Source organism: Schistocerca americana, chromosome 1, assembly GCF_021461395.2.
Source record: "Schistocerca americana isolate TAMUIC-IGC-003095 chromosome 1, iqSchAmer2.1, whole genome shotgun sequence".
Classification (NCBI taxonomy): domain Eukaryota; kingdom Metazoa; phylum Arthropoda; class Insecta; order Orthoptera; family Acrididae; genus Schistocerca; species Schistocerca americana.
Genome location: NC_060119.1, coordinates 449,683,302 through 449,709,390, shown reverse-complemented (window position 1 = coordinate 449,709,390; position 26,089 = coordinate 449,683,302). Strand labels below are relative to the sequence as shown.

The 26,089-nt window shown below is 38.4% G+C and overlaps 1 protein-coding gene across 1 annotated transcript in view; it reads right to left on the bottom strand.

Annotated features, from left to right (window-relative positions):
* Positions 1 to 20,043, bottom strand: part of LOC124623617 (integrator complex subunit 9) — a 112,576-nt gene extending 92,533 nt beyond the window's left edge. Inside the window, exons 1-5 of the mRNA XM_047149049.1 lie at positions 19,844 to 20,043; positions 19,455 to 19,646; positions 19,163 to 19,365; positions 7,759 to 7,960; positions 93 to 226 (exon numbers count right to left, since the gene is read on the bottom strand). Of these exons, the coding sequence (XP_047005005.1) occupies positions 93 to 226; positions 7,759 to 7,960; positions 19,163 to 19,365; positions 19,455 to 19,646; positions 19,844 to 19,852 (740 nt within the window). The 5' untranslated portion in view covers positions 19,853 to 20,043. The remainder of the gene's footprint in view (positions 1 to 92; positions 227 to 7,758; positions 7,961 to 19,162; positions 19,366 to 19,454; positions 19,647 to 19,843) is intronic.
* Positions 20,044 to 26,089: the final 6,046 nt, after the last annotated feature.

Here is a 26,089-nt window from a genome sequence, read left to right as displayed (position 1 = left end):
GCTGGGTAGTATCAACTGACTTGCCTGAGCTTTTTTTTCTTATGCAAAAACTGTTCATTGCTTCAGCTAAAATTTATAAGGCTATAATTTACCTTGGATGTGTTGTAAGTGTTGAGGATCCACTCACATAGGCAATCTTCTCATAATGCGAACTTATAACCCAGTTGCTGGAGCCCAGGCAGTAGCCTGAACTCACAGCCATCACTCCCAAACCTCCATACACATCCTAGTAAACAAATAGAAAACATTGACAAAAATGTAAATGATAAAACAATACTAATTAATGGAGTGACAATCACAAGCAATGTTCACTATAGTGCAACAAACTGAACGGAGGCTGATCAATGAAATGGCAGAATTACTGCATATCATACAAGTGCAGAAGAAATAACACTCATATTTGAAGGAATCACTTTCACACACTCACCACAATAAAATCAACAAACAAGGAGCACAAAAGAACTGATAATATATGATACACTTATTCAATTATTTTTGAAGAATAGTTATTTATCAGATGGACAGCAGAAATATGTACAAATGGTTACTACACAAACACACAGCTACTCTTATTAATTATCTTCTTTTCTCACAGTTACCTCACCGCCTTGCTTCACAAGCACATTTTCACCGCTACCGAAACCAATTCCAAAACTACTGATTCTTCTGAAAATAAAGAAAGGGATGTATCTTTCATCCCACAACATGATCCCTGCTTTGAATGAACCAACGAACTTTTCTACTGGGTGGCGATTTTCTGAAACTGTACCCCAAAACCATTACTCTTACCATAACAACCTGGCCAACCCCTGTGCTCCTCTTCAACTTATCTCTGTTCTGGCTGATTTTGTGATGGTCTTCACATTACTGATCTTTTCACCACTACCTATTCCAGCATTATCACTGGCAATACTTATCATAATTTTTGGCTCATCAGCATGTGTGTACACTGATGCACAATCATTGTTCAGTTTTCTACACTGATAACACTAATCAACAGTTAATGTAAGCTACAAACAGCTTATGTTGGTACAAAATTCCACTGCACTAATCCTCTAAAACACACTAGTCTTGACTCTTGTGCCTGCTTCACCAAATATTCAAATCAAAATTCCAATGAGGAAACTACAAAGCATTATTTTCCACTTTCTGCAGCAGTCATGTAGTTTGGGGCTCGCATAGCTAAGAGCCACACAAATCAATTACTTTTAACTGTTCTTCCAAGAGCTGGTTTACTATAATTCCTTCATTCATGTTCAATAGCTTGTCTGTAGTAGGAGACAGTGCAAAATGGGTAGAAACTATTCCTATTGTGTGCAAAGAAAGAGGAAAATTAACCACCTTCCAGAAACAGCTGGAAGATACCTTTACCACAGTCAACAGGTCTCAGGCTACTGCCCTGGGATTCAGTGGTATGGTATAGACTGCACCTGTGGAGTCGCAAGGAATCCCTTATGCCATTTCATTCCAATGTACTCGTCACAGTTCCACCAGCGAGGGCGCTGCTTCCAGGTAGTGTGGTCCATCTGTCACCGTGACTGATACATACATGGCAATAATCTCAGTGCACTATGGCAGGGTGTGCGGTACATGGACAGACGTTTGATTCTCAAAATTAACAAATGTAACATTGTGTGTAAATTGTTGAAAACAGCCATTATTGTTGGATTACACAATCAGTGATTATCACTACTAAAGGATTATTCTATGGCAATGCTGCATCTTCGTCCGACTTCGTGGACATGCAGAAGTACTTGCACAATATTCCCATTTAGCTCTCTTTAAATATGAAGAGATATAAGATAAGCTCACGACAAGGAGGAAGAACAATAGTATTGTATTACAAGATAAGCAGTGATCATCTCGAGCACACCACATCATGTAAGTATTTAGGGGTACTACTAACTATCTATATCAAATGGGATCAACGCGCAAAATTAGTATTGGGAAATGGAACATAAGATGTGGATTTTTTGGGAGGGTTCTGGAAAAAGGACTGCACTTGTAATAAAAATCAGACAAAAGATATTAGCGCATCCAGTTCTAAAGTCTTGCTTCAATGTTTGGAGTCTTCTGTGTCATGTGCTTTCTTCATGTGGCAGTGCAATAAATTTAACATGCCAAGGAATTGGCAGAGTCCTCTAACATCTCGAAGCACAAAAAATTGAGGATGGCTTGCACTTATCAGGCAGGGGATGTGAGCTATCAGCGAGGATGGTATGACCCAGGAGTACCACCTTACTAACTCCAAAGAAGCACTTTGTTATTTGACGAGACGTTGGCATCTCAGAGGCATTTGAAGATTGTATGGAGGCATTTGAAGTGTTCCTTGGGCATCATGGAGAAAACGAGGACTTCATCCACATACACAAAATACCAGGCCAAGCCTTGCAAGATGGCATCCAGAAAGTGCCGTCACGTTTAGGCAGCATAACGGAGGCTGAAGCTCATGAAGACACTCTTGTACAAAGTGAATGGCCTGATGATGGCAGTCTTCTGAATGTCACCATGTGTGACGGACTCGGGATGAAACCCTTGATACAGATGATCGTGCTGAGGACTATAGCTCCGATCAACATGTTATTGTAGCCTGCAAAGTAGCGGCAGCAGGAACAAGTAAGGAATGGAATGAGCATTTAGTAATCACTGCACTGGCTCCTGCCATACTTCTTAATAAGGGAGGACAAAGGGTGTGTTACCGTCCCCATGATCAACAGGTTTCAGATGCTGCCTTTCAATGAAACTGAGCCAGTGGGACTCACTCCATGTTTTGGGGAAACCTGCTCTGTCCTGTGTCAAGATAAGGCAAACGCAAAGGGTAGGAGTCTATTAATCACTGGCACTTAAAAAAAAAAAAAAAAAAAAAAAAAAAAAAAAAAAAGGATAAATAATGGTACCCTTAGGGAAACGACAGCAAAGAACAACAGGTGCAATACGTGTGTACCCCTGAAAACCACATTCAACATGTTCACAAAGCTATTCCAGAAACCACTGAGGAAACAGAATGCAACCAACTGCAAACTGTGGCACACATTGGAAAAAACAATGCCTTTCATCTGGGCTCCGATTTCATACTTATGTCATTCCACTAACTGGCATGGGAGGTTGAGAATAGCATCCTTGCACAGTTTCAACAAAGCTCAGTTCACTTTTCCATAAGCTCCCCAACCATACTGTAAGCATCAGTGGAGGCTGTAACCATCCAACAATTTTTTTTTTAAGAAAATTGCACTAGCTTCTATCGAAGTAGTTCCCTTGGCTACCTATACACAGTTGCCAATGTTTCTGGAGGTCTTGGAAGAAGAAAAATTTTCAACTGCGATGCTTGTAAGATCATTTGTCACAGACCTTCGGATATCTGCAATATCTTGATTAAGCTTTCCTCTCAGTCGCCTTTTCACTTGCAAAAAAAAAAAAAAAAAATCACAAGACGAGGACTACTCCATTCAGCACTCTGACACCCCACATGAGGATCATACTGGTAGCACCAACTTTTATCCCCAGCAATAATGTTGTGGTATCATGCCTGGCTCTACCCAGTAGTTCAGCAGAGATTCTTCGTCTTTCCTCTTTCTGTTTGTCTGTTAGTGTGTGATGGACAAGTTTTTTTAATTAAGTTTCCATTTCCGTAAATCTTCGCGTAAAATCTTATAACATGCGTCACAATTCAAATTAAGTTGTTCTGATACTACACGCACAGTTACATGACAGTCTTCTTGCAATAGCTGCCTTAAACACTCCACTTTTGCATCAGTGCGTGCTGTAGATGGGCAACCAGCTCTGGTATCATCTGGCACTAAATCTCTGCCATCACAGAAACTTTTGTGCCACTCGGAAACATACTTCTTGAAACAGCCTTGCCTGCATATGCTTGCTTAATCGTTGTCCATGTTTTTCTGAGTTTAAATCAGAACTTAAGGTTCACTCTTTGCTCCCAAATCACAAGCCACTGTCACCGTAACTAATGTGTCAAAAGCCCAAACAGTGTACTGCTAAGCACAACCCTACCACCTAGCGAGTATGTGTGGAACATGGCCAAGGTCATTTGAAGAATGATTACCAAAGTACAAAGGACAACTGCAACAAGTATATATGTTCAGCAAAGTAGATAAGAAAGCAGCTGTGTTACATCTGAATGAGGAACTTTAAACTTGCAGCATGGCGCAGGAGCATGGAGAGAAACTATGGTTCAAGTTTAAAAGAATAGCTGAGGTCACTTCAATACATAACATATGCAGTAGAACACTTCATGATGGGAGGGACCCTCCATGGGACACAGTCACTGAAAAACTAATGAAACAGAGGCTATTGCATACTATGTGTAAAACAAAGCAGAGGACTATAGATAGAAAGATGCTCAATAAAACATGTATGCCTGTCGAAAGAGCAATGCATGAAGCCTTCAATGCCCACTATAGCAGAATACTGTCAAATGATCTTTCACAAAACCCGGAGAAATTCTGGTCGTATGTACAGACTGTTTGTGAACCAATGTTAGTGTCCAGTTCCTAATGAGTGAGACAGGAACTGAAATTGGGGGTAGCAAACCAAAAGCTGAAATGCATAACTACATCTACAAATATTTGTTTACAAAATAAAATCCTGGAGAATTGCCTCAATTTAATCCCCATATCACTGAAAAGATGGGTGAAGTGAGTGTCAGTGGCATTCAGAAACAGCTGAAACCTTTAAAGCTGAACAAAGTTCCACACCCTGGTGGAATTGCTATCAGATTCTATACTGAATTTGTGGCTGCGTTAATCTCTCTTTCAGCTATAATCTATTGTAGATCCCTCAGACAAAAAACCATGCCCAGTAGTTGGAAAAAAGCACACGTCACACACATTTACAAGAAAGGTGGTAGAAGTGATCCACAAAACACCACTCAATATCCTTGAAATTGATTTTTTGTAGATTCTTAGAACATATTCTGAGCTCAGACATAAAGAAGAGAGAATTACCTCCGCCATGCCAACCTGCATGGATTCCAAAAAAATCTATCACGCAAAATGCTACTCTCACTTTTCTCACATGACACTATGAAAGCTTTGGATCATGGCAGTCACATAGACGCAGATTTCTTCATTTCAAAAAAGCAAATGACTCAGTACCACATCTACACTTATTGTCAAAAACACAATTATAGGGTTTATTATGCTAAATTTGTGACTGGAGTGAGAACTTTTTGCTAATGAGGGTGCAGAGTGTTATCTTGGTTGGAGAGTCATTCTTAGATATACAACTTCAGATGTGCCACAGAGAAGAGTGTTTGGACCGTTGCTGTTCATGTTGTATATTAATGACCTTGCAGACAACATTATTAGTTTGCAGGTGATGTAATTATCTTCATGAAATACTGCCCGAAAGAAGCTGCATAAAATTTTAGTCTGATCTTGACAAGATTTCAAAACAGCGCAAAGATTGGTAACTTCCTTTAAACGTTCAGAAATGTAAAATTTTGCACTTCACAAAATGAAAAAACATAGAATCCTATGACTATAAAATCAATGTGTCACAGCTGGAATCGGCCAACTCATACAAATATCAGGATGTAACACACTATAGGGACATGAAATGAGACAATCAGATAGGCTCATTTGTGGATGAAGTAGGTGACAGACTTCAGTTTACTGGTAGAATACTGGGGAAATGCAATCAGTCTACAAAGGAGATTGCTCATAAATAACCTGTGCGACCCCATTCTAGAATATTGCTCAAGGGTGTGGGACCTGTACTGAATAGGACTAACGGGGGATATTGAACGTATACAGAGGTGGTCAGCACAAATGGTCACAAGTTTGTCTGACATGTGGCAGCATGTCACAGAGATGCTGAAGAAACTGAACTGGCAGACCCGGAGATAGACATGAACTATCCCGAGGAAGCCTATTTACGAAATTTCAAGAACCTGCTTCAATTGAAGAAATATACTACAAACCTCTATGTATCGCTTGCATAGGTATTGTGGGACAAGATTAGATTAATTACACATGCACAGAGGCCTTTAAACGATCATTCTTCCCATGTCCCATATGTTGGTTGTGTTGTTTGGGGGAGGAGACGAGACAGCAAGGTCATTGGTCTCATCGGACTAGGGAAGGATGGGGAAGGAAGTCGGCCGTGCCCTTTAAAAGGAACCATCCCGGCATTTGCCTGGAGAAATTTAGGGAAATCATGGAAAACCTATATCAGGACAGCCTGACGCAGGATTGAACCACCGTCCTATCAAATGCAAGTCTAGCGTGCTAGCCCCTGCGCTACCTTGCTCGGATCCCATATGTGAATGAAAGGGTAAAAGACCCTAGTAACCTGTACAATGGGGATGTACCTTCTGCACATTGATTTGCAGAGACTAGATGTATAGGTATTAGATGCCACTGAAAGGACCTGGAAAAACCCCACACTCCAGTAATGTAGCAGTTCGATGGAATGAACCATCTGGTTGTGACAATACAGACTCTCAAATGAAGACGATGTGTTGGAATAAACAGTAAGATATCAGCTTGCAAGAAATGTAATGTGATACTTTATGTTTAATGTTTTGCTGCCTGTCATACCAAATAATTTGTTGTTTTTGTTTATTTGTATTTTGTACCCACGTTTAACTTTTTCCTTTCACGCAAAAATAACCCTTTCATATAAATGGATGTTTTGTTCTCAACAGTGGTTCATGTTACAAATACAGTACAGTATATTCCATGAAAACTAGAAATGCAAGGAAACTGCTTTTTAAGTGTAAATACCTATTTATCAATGTATTTAAAAAATCCATCATCTGAGCACTAATGGGTTAATGTGTCATGAACATACCAATCTGCTTGCAAGAAAGGCAAATTTCATATGGAGACTCACTTGTAAAATTCTATAGGAACGTAATTCATAGACGAGGAGGCAGCTCTCCGAAAACTCTCATTTCAACAATTTCAGAGTATGATTTACATAATGAAAAATTGTAACTGTTACTTATTTTTAGAATTTGTTTTGAGGATTTAGTCTCATTTTCAAGAGCATTGGTTTAAGTAAATATTTTCTGTGAGGTCTGTTTGTGTGATTTTCTGCTTCTCTTTAACTGTAGTTGTCTTTTTGAGTTTATACTGCAATCAGAAAATTGGACAAAACCCATGAGTAATTTTTGTCACTATTACACCTTACTATGTAAAGCTGACAGCGGAGATAGAGAAAATTCAGAGACGAGCCGCATTTCGTAACAAGTTTGTTCCACACGAAATTGTCACTAAGATGCTCATACAATTTCTTCTTGGGTGTGTAAGACACAGAAAAAATTTCAAGAATGAAGTGTCCAAAAAGAGTTAAGTAACATATTACTAATCTCGCATCTTAAGCTGACTATGGCAATAGCATTATAGCAATTTGTGAATGGAACAGAAAGAGGCAAAACTAGAGCAGTGCACAATATATTGTACAGTGGCTTGCAGAGTACAACTGTACTCTGAGCAAGTTGATACTAAAGGTCTTACCAAATTCCTCTACTTGTTTGAGCCAAGCTTGAAAACAAATACAGCAACAATGTAGAATTATAAAACATAAAATATTTACAACTGACCAAATGAAATCCTGTACAGGAAATTTCTGAACAAACATATTGAAAAATAAAGATAAAATAAAACAAATAGAAACACTGTATGTCTAATTTGTTAGAAATCCATTTCTCATACCTATTTGTAAAGCATAATTTTAGAATGTTTTCAATCACTTTTTTTTATAGCAAAAATACAATGCAGTAAGCGACAGACCTACCAACTTCTCATTATACCCCACCATTTGTATTCTTGATAAACTGTCATTTACTGTTTGCATATTGTAAATATGCTTCCAGTTTCGAGGCTTTTGACTGTCACATAAAGGTGGGGGCAGGACATGCAGCTGTTCCTTCCAATGAGTAGCAACTGTGGCCTTTGGTGTTTGTTCAATATGTTGAACCAGCTCTTCAAGAAACAACCTACATCAAAATAAAGCAAATAAATAAGAAAAGATCAATCACAACATACAATGACACAAAATTAAATGAACTGAATGTTGACAAGTATGATAAAATCCTAAGTAACTTTTCAAAATGTGACTGCCTCATTCGAACAAGCACTCTTAAGACAGTATTATGGAAAGGACAGATTGCTGCTCACCTTACAGAAGGATGCTGAGTCACAGACAGGCACAAGAAAGAGACTGCGGACCCCCCCCCCCCCCCCCCCTTCTATGATGTCCTCACAGATAGCACACACAACTGGATTGGACAAGGTCGGAAGGAATCACATCATTTTCAAAGGAATCACCCTAAAACTTTCTTGCCTGAAGTCCAGAATATGGACAGTGCCACCCAGCACACTTATCCTCTGTAGTTACACAGCTTGGCAAATTGTCAGTTTAGTGCTGCCAATGATACATTGAATACAGGTAACCAATGAACGGGGAGAAAAGGGGTGATGTTTTTTGAAAGTTGAAATTTGATATTCTTCACGGATACACGATTTCTGTAGGGTCATAGATAGTTGCTTTAAACTGCAACTTCAACTTTTGTTCCTTCGGGGAATGAAGCTTATGACAACGGTGTGACCTGTAGCATAGCCTGTAGTCTAGATTAAGCTGAAAGATCAAAGTTTAGATGCTAGTTGATGAAACCAATGAATATAACAACACACTTGACTACAGTTAATGAACTGATCATGGTATGTTTCTGACCTCAGAGATAAGAGGTTGCCACATTTCACATTAGTTTACATTGTAATTTTGGCTGTACATCATACGCAGCCAAAGTATTTTTACTGTTATGACAAATATTCTGTAAATGTTTGGGATTCTCTCTGTATTATTAAGGTTACTGTAACCAATATGGCCTATGACCCTATGAGGCCTAATTTCTACTTTCTGACAATTGCAATAGGAATCCAAAAGCAGTTAATTCTGTGGGCAACTATAACAACCTCGGCACATTAGCAATTACACAATTGTTATGACCTGTTTGTGAAGGACTGTTGAAAGCAGATGTGTTATTTTTACTTTTGTGTTTTAATTCTCTACCAGTAAGATTCATCTGTAATTCATACATTCAAATTCTTTTACAAATTTGGTACTGTTCATGATACTTACGATACACTGTATAGCTTTGTACCATTAATAACATTTCCCAATAAATTTAAACTTGTCTACCATTTTATGGGAAATTCTTTTTCATGAAGGGCCTAATGGTGAACTATTGTGACCGGATAGGCCACTCTGGGTATTTACTTTATTGGTTTTTAATACATATATTTTTTAATTTCATGTATTAGGGCTATTCCACAATCTACTGAGAAACAAGACAAAATGGCCAGGATGATTTACTGAAAGCTTTAGACAAAATCAAATGTCTAATTACAAAGCCAAAAAGGAATTTGGTGTAACATGAAAGACCCGTTCACGGACACTTTACATCTGGTTGCGAAATCAAAGCTGAGTTGAAACATGACATCAATCTAAATAAAGAACAGCATGACGATTTATGTTATTGAATTATGCAGCTGGCAGAAAAGTGAGGTTTCCTTTAACACTTAAAATTATAAGGTTATATGTTTGTAGACTTTGCAAGAAAAATAACATTAGGCATGAGTTTAAATGACATTAAATAATCACAAGCCAAAAACAGACAAGAACATTTCCAAAAGTCAATGTTGCAATTTCAAGGAGGACATTGCAAGATCTAGTGACCAAACAGTAAAGAGAGATTTTCAAAAATTAAATCTTTAAATCTGATTTTGCTAAATAGACATTTTTCAATAAACAAGAAAACCTACTGCATATGGATGAAAGAAATGCAAATTAATTTTGCACAAAGAGTCAAATGTACTAGCAAAGAGAGGTAGACAGAGTTACTATCATTGGCAATGAACAATGTGCACGTGTGATGATCGTTCTCATCCTGTCCGGCAAGTCTCCGTGACTGGCAGTTCTGGCTGACTTTTCTGAAATCTACGCCTTTTCCTAAACCTCTCCAGTCCTTTTCCTTCACCCCTCTTCCTTCGCCCTTCAACCCTTCTCCTAGAAGGAGCCACTGGCTCCGAAAGCTTCCACAAGTATAACCTTCTTTTGTGTGTGTTCTCTTGGTGCCACATTGTGATTAGAATTTTTTATATATCTGATGACATCGTATTGTCTAGTATAAAAGCAATGTGAGCAGCAATTTCTCATATGATCTTATGCTGATGACTTACCAGCAGACTCCGTTTGTTTTATGACTGAATGAACTTCCACAACTACAAATGTTTGTTCTTGTTAGAACATTCTGGGCACCATAAAGGAACTGGTCACTGTGTAACAGTTTTTGATGGACATTGTGGAGATTATTGGGAAGTATGACATTGTTTTATAATGCTTAACAAGCACTGCTTGATAAGGCAGAGTTTCATTCCCCTGAACATCACTGGGATCAAGAAGTGATGATTTAATGGCACAATCATAGTGAGAGGACATTAACCAAACAACACTTTGGAAAAATCAACGACTATGTGTAAGATAAAGTCTGCATTTAATGAAACAGTACTGTTTCCATACAATCCTAGGCAATTCCTGAAACTGCATTTGCACAAGGCATTTTCTGAATAATCACATTCTGAAATTTTAGAAAACCTCAGGGCAACAAGTCCATCATCAGAACTGAAAGAACCTTTAGCTTCACAACCTTGACCAGTCAAGTGAGTTAGTTAAAGATCCTTTGAAGCCAAGATCATCAGGAGAGTCATTTAGGAAACGGTTAGGAGTGTGTTTATTGCCACTAAATACAGCTGACTGACTTAAGTAAATAATTTTAATTGCTCCAAATATTGTTGTTATGTACTCAATTGATTGTAATTTGCAACCAGTTACAATTAATTGCTGTGTCTTCAAAAATAACAAAAAAATTTAACATTGGATGAGTTATATGGGGTACAATTATCCTATTATTATTATTATTATTATTATTATTATTATTGTATCATTACTATCATTAATCTTATTAATTATTTTTTGTGTCCACTGCACATACTGTGGTTATGTAGATTACCAGGATTTGATTTGATGATAATTGTTGAGTCAATGCTATAAATATTATCCGTCTGCTGATATCTTGTTAGATATTTACAACCTGCTGTTTACACCCCCCCCCCCCCCACCACCACCACCACCACCACCACACACACACATTTCCATCACACTTCACTGTGAATGGTGCCATTACTGGTCTACAAAACACGTAAGTAATGACATTACCCTAATTTATACTCTTATCTGTGTCTTCAAACAATGAAAAATCCAGCATGGAATGCAACAATATTATGAAATAGGTAAATGCTACTCACCATATAGCAGACACACACACACACACACACACACACACACACACACACACACACACACACACGTACGTATGTGCAAACTCAACTCTCTCACATGGCCAGTCGCTGGCAGCTAAAGGCAGACTACGAGCAGCAGCAGCACTGCATGATGGGAGAAGCAACTGGTTAGGGGTAAGGAGCAGGCTAGGGCATGGAGGGGGAGAAATGACAGTGTAGGAGTGCGTGATGGTAAAGCGTTGCTGGGAGTGTGCTGGGACGAGGTGGAGAGTAGGTCAGCTAGGTGCAGTCATGAGGTAAGACTGAGGGCAGGGGAGAGGGGCAGCAGAAAAGTCTGAGAGAAGAAAAAAGACAGGGTTCGTTGGTGGAATGGAGGGCTGTGTAGTGCTGGAATGGGAACAGGGTAGGGGCTAGATGTGTGAGAACAATGACTAACAAAGGTTGGGGCCAGGAGGGTTACAGAAAGATGGGTATTGGTGGGAAGGACCCATATGGCACAGGCTGTGAAGCAGTCACTGAAATGAATAATGTCATGTCGGGTGATGTTGGTAGCAACAGGGTGGTCCAGTTATTTCTTGGCCACAGTTTGTTGGTGGGCATTCACGAAGACAGACAGCTTGTTGGTTGCCATGTCCACATAGAACACAGCACAAGGGTTGCAGTTTAGTTTCCAGATCACACAATTGGTTTCAAAGATAGCCCTGCCTTTGTTGGGTGGGTGATGTATGTGGACTTGCATCTAGGTCTATTACAGGAATATGAGCCATGAGGTAAGGGGTTGGGATCAGGGGTTGTGTAGGGATGGACGAGTATACTGTGTAGGTTTGGTGGACAGCGGAATACCACTGTGGGAGGTGTGAAAAGGATAGTTGGCACAGGATAGTTCTCATTTCATGGCACGAAAGGTAGTTGAAACCCTGGCAAAGAATGTAATTCACTTGCTCCAGTCATGGGTGGTACTGAGTTACAATGGGAATGCTCCTCCGTGGCTGCAATGTGAGACTTTGGGAGATGGTGGGTGACTGGAAAGATAAGGGACAGGAGATTTGTTTTTGTACAAGGTTTGGAGGATAATTATCGTCTGTAAAGGCTTCAGTGAGAACCTCGGTATATTTCAAGGGGGACCGCTCATCCTTGCAGATGTGACAGCCACGAGTGGCTAGATAGAAGGGACTTCTTGGTATGGAATGGGTGGCAGCTGTCGAAGTGGAGGTATTGCTGGTGGTTAGTAGATTTGATATGAACAGAGGTACCGATGTCACCATCTTTGTGTTGGAGGTCAACATCTAGGAAGGTGGCTTGTTTGGATGAGTAGGACCAAGTGAAGCGAATGGGGGAGAAGCTGTTGAGGGTCTGGAGGAATGTGGACAGGGTGTCCTCACCCTCAATCCAGATCGCAAAGATGTCATCAGTGAATCTGAATGAGGTGAGGGGTTTAGGATTCTGGGTGTTTTTTAATTGATTTAGAGAAACCATGGGAAATATTACACTGTTGAGATTGCTGCTGCATTTTAATGTGAGTTATGACCATGCACAGGAAATTTCAGTCATCTCAAAGAGATGCTTGCAGTTTAATACATAACTGAACCTTTTTTTAATTATAACATTCAAAACATGAAGAATGAACTTTGCTGTAATTCATCTCATGCTGAGCTCATCTATTATAATGCATTGGCGTTAGCCACAGGAATACCAAACTGCAGCATAAACATCATGGATTACCCAACTACACATATTTGAAGTGATTTTTAAGTTGTGCATGATGCTATTTGGAGGATTATTCCTTGGATTATATAGCTTGCTATCCTACAACCTTGATTATTTATTGTGTTTCATCTCAAGTTTCTCTAGCATGAAGCAAACCTTGTTCATGCCAGGAATTTAGAGACTCATTTAACCACCAAAAAAACTACAATGTATCAAAACCAGCAAATATTGTGAACAACATGTACTCCCCATAGCTACCAATGACAGACTTGTCACTGAAACATACATCAAGAAGTGCTAATGGGGGATGCTGCAACTGTATTAATTTATACAGACAATTTAGATACTTAAAATTTGTTTTGCTTCTTAGTTCGACACATTTTACGATGGATTCAAACAACAACAACACACAAAAATGAAAACTTCTGAGCAGTTAAAGGAAAGAGGGAGAGAACAGACCACTGATTTATCCTTAACGCAAAGTGTGGAGTGGCAGGTGACTGCATGAAGCACAATGATGACTACAAGGCACTTGACCTTTCCTTTCTAACCTGAAGAAGAATGAGAGTTTGAAATACTATCAAAATTGCTTCTCACATTTTAAGCTGCAGTGATGAAGTGGCACAAGTGCATTCCATGTCCAAGTCACTAAGTAGCAGATAAGAGCAAGAATATTTCTGTTTACGGGTAGCCATGTTGCCTGCTTCCAACTGCAAAGTACAAACAGCTGCAGGTGAAAACAATTGTCAACTACAGGTGTACAACACTGTGGCTTTACCATTTACACATATACAAAATCGTATTACGCATTTGGTTGAGGTAGATACAGCAAGCAGCTGCACCAAGTCCACTGTAACTATAAAAAAAACAAGGATCGTCTTGTCACTTCTACTATAAACCTGCCAATAAATGCAGATGTATCTATTGACACAAACCGGCACAGGTACCATGGTGTCTCCAGAAACCTTAAAAGTAATGCTAACTTTCATTATGTAGTAATTTTTTGCAGTTCAGAAAGTTTGTATTTTTTCCTGCAGACCATCAACTTCCTTACCCTGTGTATTCGTTGGTCACAACAAATTGTGAAAGTAAGCAAGGACATTGCACCTATATCTTGGCAACACAAACTGATCTTTATCTATTAGTTGACCACAATAATATTGCACCTGGGAGTGAGGGTGCTTCAGTTGGCTTATGACAAGTTTTTACAATGATATTTCAAGAGGATTTGCTGTACCACTTGATAGCATGTGCACACTTGTCCCAAAAGCATTCACACTGTGACATTTTTCTTACCACAGTACTGTTTTCCTTAACAGCCATGGAAGGGCGTGCAAAATAATATTGTGGTCAGCTATTACAGGCTAATAACTACCATCAACAAGCTCAGCACAAGCAAATGCTTCATACTTTGACATACAGGGCACAAGAAATTTATGTGCTCATGGAGTTTACTAGAGGAGGTAGGCCATTCATTCACTGAGTGCAAAATTAAAAAAAGTAAAGAGGACGGGCCTCTGTATTTGTAGTACACTGCTTCTGAAACATGAAGAATTCTGAGGAAGTACTGAGATAGACATTTATCCCCCTTAACCCTAGGATGCATGGTGCCAAAAACATACATGAATGCATATGCAGGGCCTCCAAGGCCCTGCCCCAATTTAAAATTTTCCTCTTTTTATATAATCATTATTTGGATTAAAATTAATTTCTGTCAAATTTATTGTCATATTGAAAGATTCCTAAGATACAATAACAGGATCTGGTGGGCCTGATTAACATTTTATTAATTTTTTTAAAAAAACTCTAAGAGTGAATTTTTATTAGTTACATCAATTTACATACAACATATACAAATAATTTTATTAATTCACTTATAAGTTGCAGTTTACATTTTATAACATTTATTACAATCAATTTCTTCAATTAAAACATGCTTATTATTCACAATATTATGTATATAGGCAATATTTTGACAAAAATTTATTATTCATTGTTCACATAAAATTGCATTTCTCTTAGTTTTCAACATGTGAGAAACAAGAAGCATAGAGAATGCCACTATGTTCCTTACAAATGTTGGTTTTACACTTAATGCATGTCATAGCACTTGTCCTGTGTTTATTATATGGACAATAATTGCATCATCTTTTTCCTGAAACAGGTAGTTGGTTTGGCAATATGACATATTTTTGAACACCACATCTTTGCATGGCATCAACGATTTTCTTTGGAAGATTAGGCATCTGAATACGAAGTTCCATTAGTGCTCTTACCGTTTCCTCCGCTAAATCTCTTGGGAACAAATGCCTTTTATCACTTCTTCCACTATGGTATGTCAGATGTTGGGCGGAAAATAAGATTTCACTGCTGATTGCTGCAACGTCCTTCAGATTCATCCATAATGCAAATGGCCATCTTTTTGTTTGTCTCTTGCAAGTGTAATAATGAATTTTCTGGTCCATTTGATCTACTCAACCCTTCGCAGAGTTCTAGAACTTGATTATATCTGGTTTCTTTTTTGCATGAGTTTCATCAATGTTTCTGTCGTGATGCATTGTGCTAATGAGAACTACAGACTTTTTTTCATTTTGGGAACATAACTCACCATTGTAATGTCACCTCTAAATGCAAACAAAGAGGAATGAATCGCTCTTGAGGCAGATGGTTTCATCTCATTCGGAATTTCTGGTTTGTTTTGTTTAATTGTTCCCACCACTGTAATTTGCTTCTGAAGCATCTCTTCTGCCAGCTGCACACTAGTAAAGAAGTTGTCAACTGTAATATTTTTTGATGATCCTTCAATGCTTTTAGCAAGATCCTTCACCACATTCAATCCAAGATTTTTCTGAATAGGTTCATGGGGCTTCCTTCCCGTGTAAACAATTCCGTCTAAATCATATGCAGATGTAGCATCACATAACCAAAATATTTTTATGCCATATTCGGCTGGTTTAGAGGGCATATATTGGGTCAATCTGCATCTTCCATGGAATGGGACTAGTTGGTCGCCAGCAGTGAGCGAATCATTGCGAATCATTCCATTTCTACGTTTGTCAAGAAATAGTTCCCATACACAGCGAACAGATGCAAGTTTGTCACCTGCAGATCGAGCTTCAGGGGTACGCCTGTCATCAAATCTAATCATTCTCCTTATAACCTCGAATCTATTTACTGACATGGTGGCCTTATATGTAGGATTTGCCTTTTCATCCAAGAATAATTCTCTAATAAGGACATCCCAACTCTTCTCAACACCAGAAAGGAGTCAAAGACCAAGAAAACCCTCCATTTCAGCAAGCGAAACGTTTTTCCACGTTTTACCACGTAAAGCAGCCAATCTTCTGCCTTCAGTATTTGTGCAGTTGATGATTTCATCTAGTATTTCCTTGGAGATGAAATAGTCCCAGGCATCCTAAGGTTTATAGGTTTTCAAACCACGGGCTGGACCAGGTGCCTTCTTTACGATATTATGGACAGGCGTACGAAAAGTTGCAGGAGGATCTAATTTCCAAATCGTTCCATTCCGACTAATGTATGTGTGGTCTTCTATACCTTTTTGTTGTATATTTTCAGACTCTGATGAAGTAATATTATCGGAAGGACTGTCATCTGCCTCAATATTCACATCTGCAGGTCCTTGGCTGATTCTTCACTACTTGCATCTTCAAAAATATTTCCTTCCTTGCAAGAATCATCTTCTTCAAACCACTGAGCCACAATACTTTCACAATTAGCTGCATTTGCATGTACTGACTCTCTTGTTTTGCGTGTCGAAGCCATAGCAAAAGGCGTGTCTCTCGAACAGCAGCTTGTGCAGCACTAAACAAGTCACACTCGTAACAATATGGGCCTTGCAGCAACAAACAAACTACAGTAACAACGAGGCTGACAAGAGTAGCACAGGATAACAATACTATGCAATAATAAAACATTTGATAGCAAAAAGATCAATAATACACTGAGATCGCCAGTATGTGAAAATAGTGTGTATTATTTTTTAGTTATACTATTGCTACTACAGCTACTGCTGCTGTTGGCACTCCTGTTGCTGGAAATACCACTACAATTATTGCTGAATTAATAACTGCTCCCAAACAAATGTTGAAGACAATATAGGCTAAAGAACATTTATAAATGTGTGAGGGCTTCTGAAGCCCTGCTTATGCATTCACGGTGTATGGGTAAATGTATTGAATTATACAAAAAACTTAAAAAGGTATCTCTTTCAGACTTGATAGGAGGAATGTCATAGTGTTAGTGAAAGAGTACTGGAAAGCAGTTTGAAATCAAACAAAAAATTACAGAATTTTTTTTAAAAATGAAGACTTACAAGGGCCTCGGAGGCCCTGTATATGCATCCTAGGGTTAATACATAAGAATGATTTTGTAGTATAAAGGACACATGTACTGTGGTTTTCACTCTTATTTGCAACCATGTGTTGTATGATGTAAATGAGACACAGCTGGAATTTATATCCCAAAAAAACACTCTGGCCTTACTGGTAGCATGTGTTGATTTAACTGAGAGCAGGGAAAAGAGTAGTAGTTGACCCTAAATACTGGTCATTCGTATACCTGCAATGTAACAATGTTGTAGTGTGAATTATTATATGCGGAAAAAGAGAGAAGAGAAAGCTGACATTAAATGAAGCCTTTGATACCGTTTTGCCAATGCACAACCTGACACTTTTCAACCTACCCTAGACCTTGGGCTAGACTACAGAACTGGATGTCACCACAAGTCAGATAATTAGGACTAACATTGACTGGCTTTGCCAATTCACAACCAAATTGTTGCCTTTCAACATACCTTATACTTTGGGCTACACTATGTATCAATCTGTCACCACAATCTACTTTCCAAAAAATAATATACAGGGAAAGCAAAAAATCTGTCAGTATTTTGTTGTCTTCTTTTGTGCGTGCAACTCATAACATCACAACACGATTACATCATGGGATGAAGTCAACATCTTATGTCAGCATGTTCAGTTTAACTGAATGTTGACAATAGTTATTATGCTTGTACAGCTTTTTATGTAGGTCAAGGTGAGATCGATCTGTAGCATAGACCACGCTCCAGCTTGCAATGGAAGCCAATGAATGTAACATGAAATCTTGAGAAATGTGGTGCCATAGCTATATCTTTAAAAAAATTATTGATGCAATGAGAGCTGTATAAGTATACATTGGATGAATACCACTGTAACATTGACATGTACAGAAAGTATATTTATTGCTATACCAACATCGTTTAAAATCCCCTGAATAGTACCAATAATATTTTCCTTAAGAATAACATAATGATTGGGTTCTGAAATACTGAATGTGTGTGTAGCTCCGTAAACTGCATTCCCAGGACCTTTTTGAGTGTTTTATATTCTGTGAGATTAGACTAAAAACATTTTCCTCACAATTTGGTTCACTACACCTAAATAATATGAACTGCCTAGAGGAAGCCCTTGTGTTTTAACTGTTACACTTTGTAGTTAAATCGTCAGTTATTTTTACCCTTAGTAATGTGTTACACAGTTATCCAGTTTATTATCATGTTGTTACCAAGCATACACTCTTTCCCATAGTAAAGAATATTGTATTAAACTGAAATTGGTCCTTAAAAAAAAAAAAAAAATGCATTATTCAGTATCATCATACTTACTGCTGAACAGCACCCCAGCCCCAGGTTACAATCATGTGAATAGGAAGAGCCATTCTTCACAGTTACTTAGTTTTTAAAGATGTTGCTGCCACATTCATACAGTGATGGGTGGGGTAGAACCAGAATGTACATAAGAAACATGCATGAATTTCTGTAGAGATTTAGCTCCATTTGTAACTTGGTGTATGTACTACAGCCATTTTCATGAGGGACATTGCCTTTGAAACTGACTATCAAATGTTTTCATTCAAATGCGCTTAGAGTTCCGGCGCAGGATTTTGAGGTGTTGTCAGTTTGCAATCAGATAAATATGCCTACTGTCTGTAAATACAGTGGCTAAAAAAAGAAATTCTGTTCCCATTTCCTTATGGGTTCAATGTTACATTGAAACATTATTAGCTAATCTTGCTATCTGCTGAAAACGTCTGATTAAATATATTTGAAAATCAACTGTCTCAATATTTCTTACCTTCCAATTTGGAGGGTCGGTTCTGTGGCATATACAACCCCAGCAAATCCTGTGCCTTCAGTAATAAAAGGTAGAGCTAACATACATAAATAATTTGATATAAGTATAACATCAACTTCAGCAAAATCTACAATCTTCGGTTGTGGTGGGAAAAATTCCGGTGCAGAGTCCACAAAAACTCTTCCGCAACACTCTTTCAGTTCCTGGAATGGAAACATAATTATGAGAGTCCTGGATTAATTCATACACGCGACAGATATAAAGAGAGAAAAGAACAACAAAAGATACGTACTCCCTCCAACTGCGGATCGGACACATCTCTTGGCATCCATCCTGGCAAATTACTTAGCCTTGCACTCGGTACTAATGGCAAAGGTAAAAAATTAAGAACTGTCTGAGCTGACAAGCCACAGTCAAGCATTAATGTGATTTCCTTGAACCGCAATATGTGGCAAGGCTTGTTAGGATCGCTGCTCAAGCAATACTGGAAAATAGTAAATAATCTACTGTACACTAGAGCACAAAAATTTCTACATGTTATTTAAAAAAATTCTACATAATATTTAATTAATCAGAATAAAAAACATTAATTCGACACCCACCCAGTTCTAGGCAAAAATTATGACACAAATATTAAAAAACTTATAAGTTATTCCAACACTGATAAATGTTAACACTCACAAGCTTCATTTTCAGTAGCTGTCAAAAATTGCAGTTGTTTTTTCAACGTTTCAAGTCTGCATGCTTTGTACAACACATCCTGACCGCTAAACCAGTCCAACAAACAGTACTTTCCACTACATATTTTCACACACACGCAAACAGCACACTACACCAAATCTGTCACAACTCGCGCCTGGCGGTATTAAAGACAACAGTGGTAAAGAGTCTTTACTAAAGACTGAAGTAATAAGCTCCCTGAGTGTAGCCGCCGGAAGAGATCATCTTTACCACTACAGTACAGAGCTCACTGGTCACACAAGAAACTGAATACTTGCGCAAATCTACCTGCGCAAAGATGGTTGACGGTGTGTTTATTGAAATGAAATGTCGTGTGACGAGGGCCTCCCGTACATATAGGACTCACATACACTCGCAGAAAGTTAATACCAGGAATTACAACGATCGAGATAAGAAGGCAACGGCTTCTAATTCTTTAACAGAGAGAATAACAGCAGTTGATCCCACGGCAAACGGGAATACTGTATTTAAAAATATCGTTGCAGACTTAACTAACATTATTAGTCACACATCCTTTGTGTTTTGCAATTTCTCTCATTAAATTTACCAGCACAAGGGATTGTCAGCACACATTCCCTCAGTGCTGTACCATGCCATACTCTATTGAGACAATGTAGACAAAATGAAAAAAATATTTATTCTACAGAAGAAATTGCTCAGAACATTGTGTTAAGTTTATAGAGGACAGTGGTTCCAGTAGACAAAGATGGTGCCAAACATGTGTTATTTATCGGCTTATCTCTCCAATGCCATTTCTTTCAAAAATATTTTAGAGGCTAGTGTACTGCACGCTGTGTAAAACCTAACACAAGATGAGTTACTGACACACTCCTGGCTCAGCTGTCGCAGAGGATTCTCCCCAGAGGGAGCAATATTTAGTTTCATAAAATAAATTCTAGATGAGCTGAACTGTAGAAAATATCCCACAGAGATTTCTGAAACTTTGCCAACGCTTCTGACTGGGTAAAACATATCACATTAGTGAGAAATCTTCCACTCTATGGCATCAATGACTAATTGCTTGCTTGACTAGAATCTTACTTACACAACAGAAAAAAAGGAGTTGCCCTATCAGGTACCGGTGAAACAATAAAATGAGACTGAGAAACTATTATGTGCATTGTTCTCCAAGGGTCAATCTTTGAGCAAGTGAACTTCATAGCGTACATTAATGACCTGGACCTACCAACATCAATAAATAACAAGGAAAATATAGGAACGTTCACTGATGACACACGTATTTTGATCAAAGGTGTGAAATTCTCAATGCAGATTACAACTGAAACTATAACACAAGTACACAAACGATTCACAGCAAATAGCCTATCATTAAACCTTTATTGCAAAATAAAATTAATTTAGTTTCAGATAGCAAATAACAAGCTTCAGCATCTTCAAACAGATCAATGGCCAGAAAATAAATTGAAAATTCATGTATAAGATTTCTAGGCATACAAATGGATAATAAATGAAGATGGAATGAATAAATTAGTCACCTGCTCAAGAAACTAAAGTTGGCATGTTTTGTACTACTACCTGTTGCACCCTGTGTTGACAGAGAAATAATAATGTTGTCATATCTCGTGTATTTCGACTCACTGATCTTGTGTAATTTAAAATTCTGAGGAAATACTGCCAAAGGGGAAAAAATTTTAAATTACTAAAATGAGCTGTTACGTAGGTGGTGGTGGTGGTTGTTGGGATGTTTAAGGGGGACTAAACAGCTAAGGTCATCAGTTGTTAGGTAGGTCTGTGGCGTTATAAATCAGTCATAATATTCAAGACCCTTTGGACGTTAGTACTCACAGGGTACTTGTAATCAACAACAGAAAAGCCCTTCCAACTAATGGTGATATTCACAGTCATGACAGAAGGCAGAAGCAGTGTGTCCACAAAGACTCAACAACTCTCAGTATTCTATTGAAATGAGGTAACCAATACGAAATAAGAACTTATAATAAGCTCCAATGACAATAAAAAAGGACATTGACAGCCTGAATTTATTCATGAGGAGAAACAGTTCCTCCTAAACAATACTGTATATAATTAAACTGAATATTTAGAGCTGTAATTTTTGTAAATGATGCATTATTTTATAAATTATGTTGTAATACTGTATGCTAATGTATGTAATATTGTATAGCTTGAATGAATATTATCTACAATATTGTTGTTTTTCAAAAACATGGTTCAAATGGCTCTGAGCACTATGGGACTTAACATCTGGGGTCATCAGTCCCCTAGAACTTAGAACTACTTAAACCTAACTAACCTAAGGACATCACACACATCCATGCCCTAGGCAAGATTCGAACCTGCGACCGTAGCGATTGCGCATTTAAAGACTGAAGCGCCTAGAACCGCTCGGTTACACCGGCCGGCCTGTTGTTTTTCTTGAGACCTCACATCCAATATTATATATCTTGTATGTGTATTTTTTACAGTATTGTTTGTTTTTCTCCATGCAATATCGTACCCTCTGACTTTTCCTAGATTATAATATAACCTTTGTACAGAATGAAAGTTAACAGGACCAAATAAGAATCAATTGATCTTACAGCAGTGTCTTCTGGGACATATGCTTGTGTGCCCATACATTTACTCCACAATGGAATATGTGGTTAATAAAAAGAGCGAATTAAAGGCAAACTGTATAATTCACTATCACGATACTAAAAGTGAAACTTTTCCTGTAGACTGCAAATCCCTGTCTAGAATTCAGAATGAAGTTTTTTTCTGGTGAAAAGTTTCTAACAGGTTGCTAATACACTTCATGCAGGGAATTCAAAATCCACTTATCCTCAGAAACGAAGTAAAAGATAAATCTTTTATTAGAATCTATGGAGTTAAAAAGTGTCTAAAATGTAAGTATATGATCTGTAATGTGTCACAATTAATATGCTACATAATTATGGTACTTTGTCTTCCTGAAATCATTCTTCACAACAGTGTATGTAGATTCACATGAGTCAAGTATTATTTCGATCAATGCTCATTTGCACACTGTTTTTGGAAATTGTAAATCTTGGTAACTGCTTCATGTTGCCGGGAATTGCAATGACGCTATCAGCCAATCGTGTGACGGAATTATTCTCCCCATACAAATATTTTGCAGTGTCATATGAGGTGTTAACAGCGTAGTATATGTCTCCATGTTCACTCACAAATAAATAAAGTGATATATATATATATATATATATATATATATATATTAAATAAATCCATAATTATTATATTAATGAACAGTTATTAAGTGGTCAGTGGCATAGCGACAAACGTATTTTGTCATTCATATTGAATATACTCAAATAATGCTTGCTGCAGTAACCTTTCTCAGAAAACTACCGCTTCAAAATGTCAACGTAAGGGTATTCAAATTATGCATAGTGCTGTTTCTGTTTCTCAAAATATCCAGCAACATCATTTGGACTGTAACTGCCAGAGGAAGTTCATGATTCTCAGAGACAGTCACAGCCATGAGATCACTTCTCGCATTAATGAAGTGCCAGTAACTGAGAGGCAACAGCTCTCATCAAGCCTGAGGCATCCTTATCTCAAATAAAAAAGCATGTTCATTCAGAAGAAATCGGTAAGTTGCTGTTGAAGGATTTCATTTTCCTCATTGGCAGCTCAAACCATGTGTACCAGAATGAAATATCAGTACTCTGCCAAGAAGTAAAGGAGAGCTTGGGTCACCTGGGACACACAAATGTTTTGTATATATAGATACACACACACACACACACACACACACACACACACACAGACAGACATACACACACACACATACGACTTACTGTTTCAGTCATGTGTGAACAAAGAGGTTGTTAGTGGCTGTAAATGAACAGTATTCCAATACACGTAAAAAGTTTTCAAATGTGCATGTACTGGATGTCAGTGACGTAGGTTGACAATCTCACACTACACACGGTCTTCATTTGGATGATGTTGGAAAAAATTTGGATGATGTTGGAAAAAATGTTGACAAACAATTACATGGAATACTTCTACATCAAACACAGGAGAAATGACAAAAATGTTGTGTTGACTACTAGAGTAAATGTTCAATCTGAAACAACTAGAATTGATGATAAGATGATATCTGAGAATACGTTTTCCATTGTGTTATCAGCAAATCTACATCATTATGTTTAATCTCTGGAAAATAAGTTCTGCATTAGATTTATGAATCTGTAAGGGGTCCGTAGGCCCTTACTATAAATTTGCACTCGGCACAGGTCGATAGGGCAAACAATCGATAGTGCCGTGTTGCGAGAGCGAGTGTAGAGTTGAAGAGTTCCCAGGTTGCGGGCCGAGCCGTGTGGAGGCCTGTTGCTAGAATGCAAGGCTGTACCGACAAAGGGAGTGGCTATCGCCGCGGTTTAACCCCTTTGTGCTAGAATAATACGGGGAAAGTGAAAGAGTATAATTACGAGTGTGAGCAGTGATATTTCTGTGCCGATATTTTTGATTTCGCGTCTACCGCGCCAGCATCATTTGGATTGCAGTGTTGGATTGCAGTGTTGGATTGCAGTGATTGAATTTGCGTGTGGCGATAATGAATAACGAAGAGGCCTGTGCTGAGATTAGCCGTTATTAAACATGTATGACGAAGGCAGTGGCTGTCTCCTTCTTTTTGTGTTTTTGAGACGAATATAGGTTCTTGATTAGCGAAGCTGTGTTGGCGTTTCTTCTTGTCACCGGACATTTTATTATTACAACATTTGAGAAAGACAAAATGGAATGTATCAACTCCGTAGCAGTCAAATCCGATTGCTAGCCCCATTAGGTACACGGTCACATTAATTAATATTTGTTTGGGCTGCTATCAGATCCGGATCGGATCGAGACACATAAATCGGAGGGGTTACACCCTTGGCTTAGCGTGAAAGGACTAGTGCAATTTTCGGACGATTCGTAAAGAACAGTAGGTAATTTTATCTTGCTTAACGCGAGAAAATATTTTTTCCAATTTTAGATCGAGACAGAGCATAAACTTTGAAATCACGACAAGAACAGTGCATTTTGAACAATACGAAGTAATAGCATCTTACGACAGTGACTAAACCTTTTCCTTGCCATATTAGATAAGAATAATAGTGTCAATAAACGGTGGTATAATGTGCAAATGCGTAAATCCGCGCGAAAAACTGTGAAAAGCGAACACTAAAGAAAGACACATGTAAACTTTAAAATAGCAAAACGAGCCAAGAATTCGTCACTAAAGCTTTTACAGAAGTGTTTAATAGTAATATTGTGACTGGAATTGCTTTTTGAATAGTGAGAATCGGACAGCTTCATGTGGACCCATAAACTGTTATGCGGAGGACAATTTATGTGGCGACGCAATTGTTGAGTGACGTCACGCAGACCCGTGTAGCAGTTGCGGCAAAGAACTTCGATCCGCGAGGTGATTTCACACGTCATCCCAACTACCTGTGCGAGGAGTAGTTCAAGCACAGACGCACTACACCGTGCGCCGACCCGGCATCTAGCGGCCGAACTACAACTACGCCCGCCTGCAGCGCCACGGAGCGGCTGGCTGAGAACTACGACGTCCTCCACAGCGAGCAGCGCGACTTCGAAACACCGAGCGCCGACCCGGCATCTAGCGGCCGAACTACAAACTACGCCCGCCTGCAGCGCCACGGAGCGGCCGACAGAGAACTACAACGACTCGCCACAGATCTTCAGTGCGACTTCACGCGGCTTCAGCAGCAGTACAGCGCCACGCCCACTTAAATTGCAGTGTGCAGTCTTCGCGGTAAATAAACAATTGTAAACGCAATTTCACATTAGGAAAAGTGCCCAATTACAGTAATTTCCGAAAAGTTTGCGAAACATACTCTGAAATATAGCATACTTATTTATGCATACTGCGTTGTCTAAATGGTAATTACACAGATATGCTCATTGTTTTTGGGGATTTTACATTTATAGATTTTATGAGTGGTGTGATTTATCTTGTTTAGAACATTTTACATAAGCTGTGTATGTGAGAATTGATATTTGAAGTTATTAGGTTTTGAGAGTTGTTATGTTCGGTATTCATACGTATTGTATCAATTTTGGGATTAACTGAAAATACTGCAGGTACTGTTTGATTAGTTTCATGGTAATTAGGAGTGTTTTGGGTTACTAGTGGTTATTCTATGTTACTTACCTGTGCATTAAAAATAAACAAAC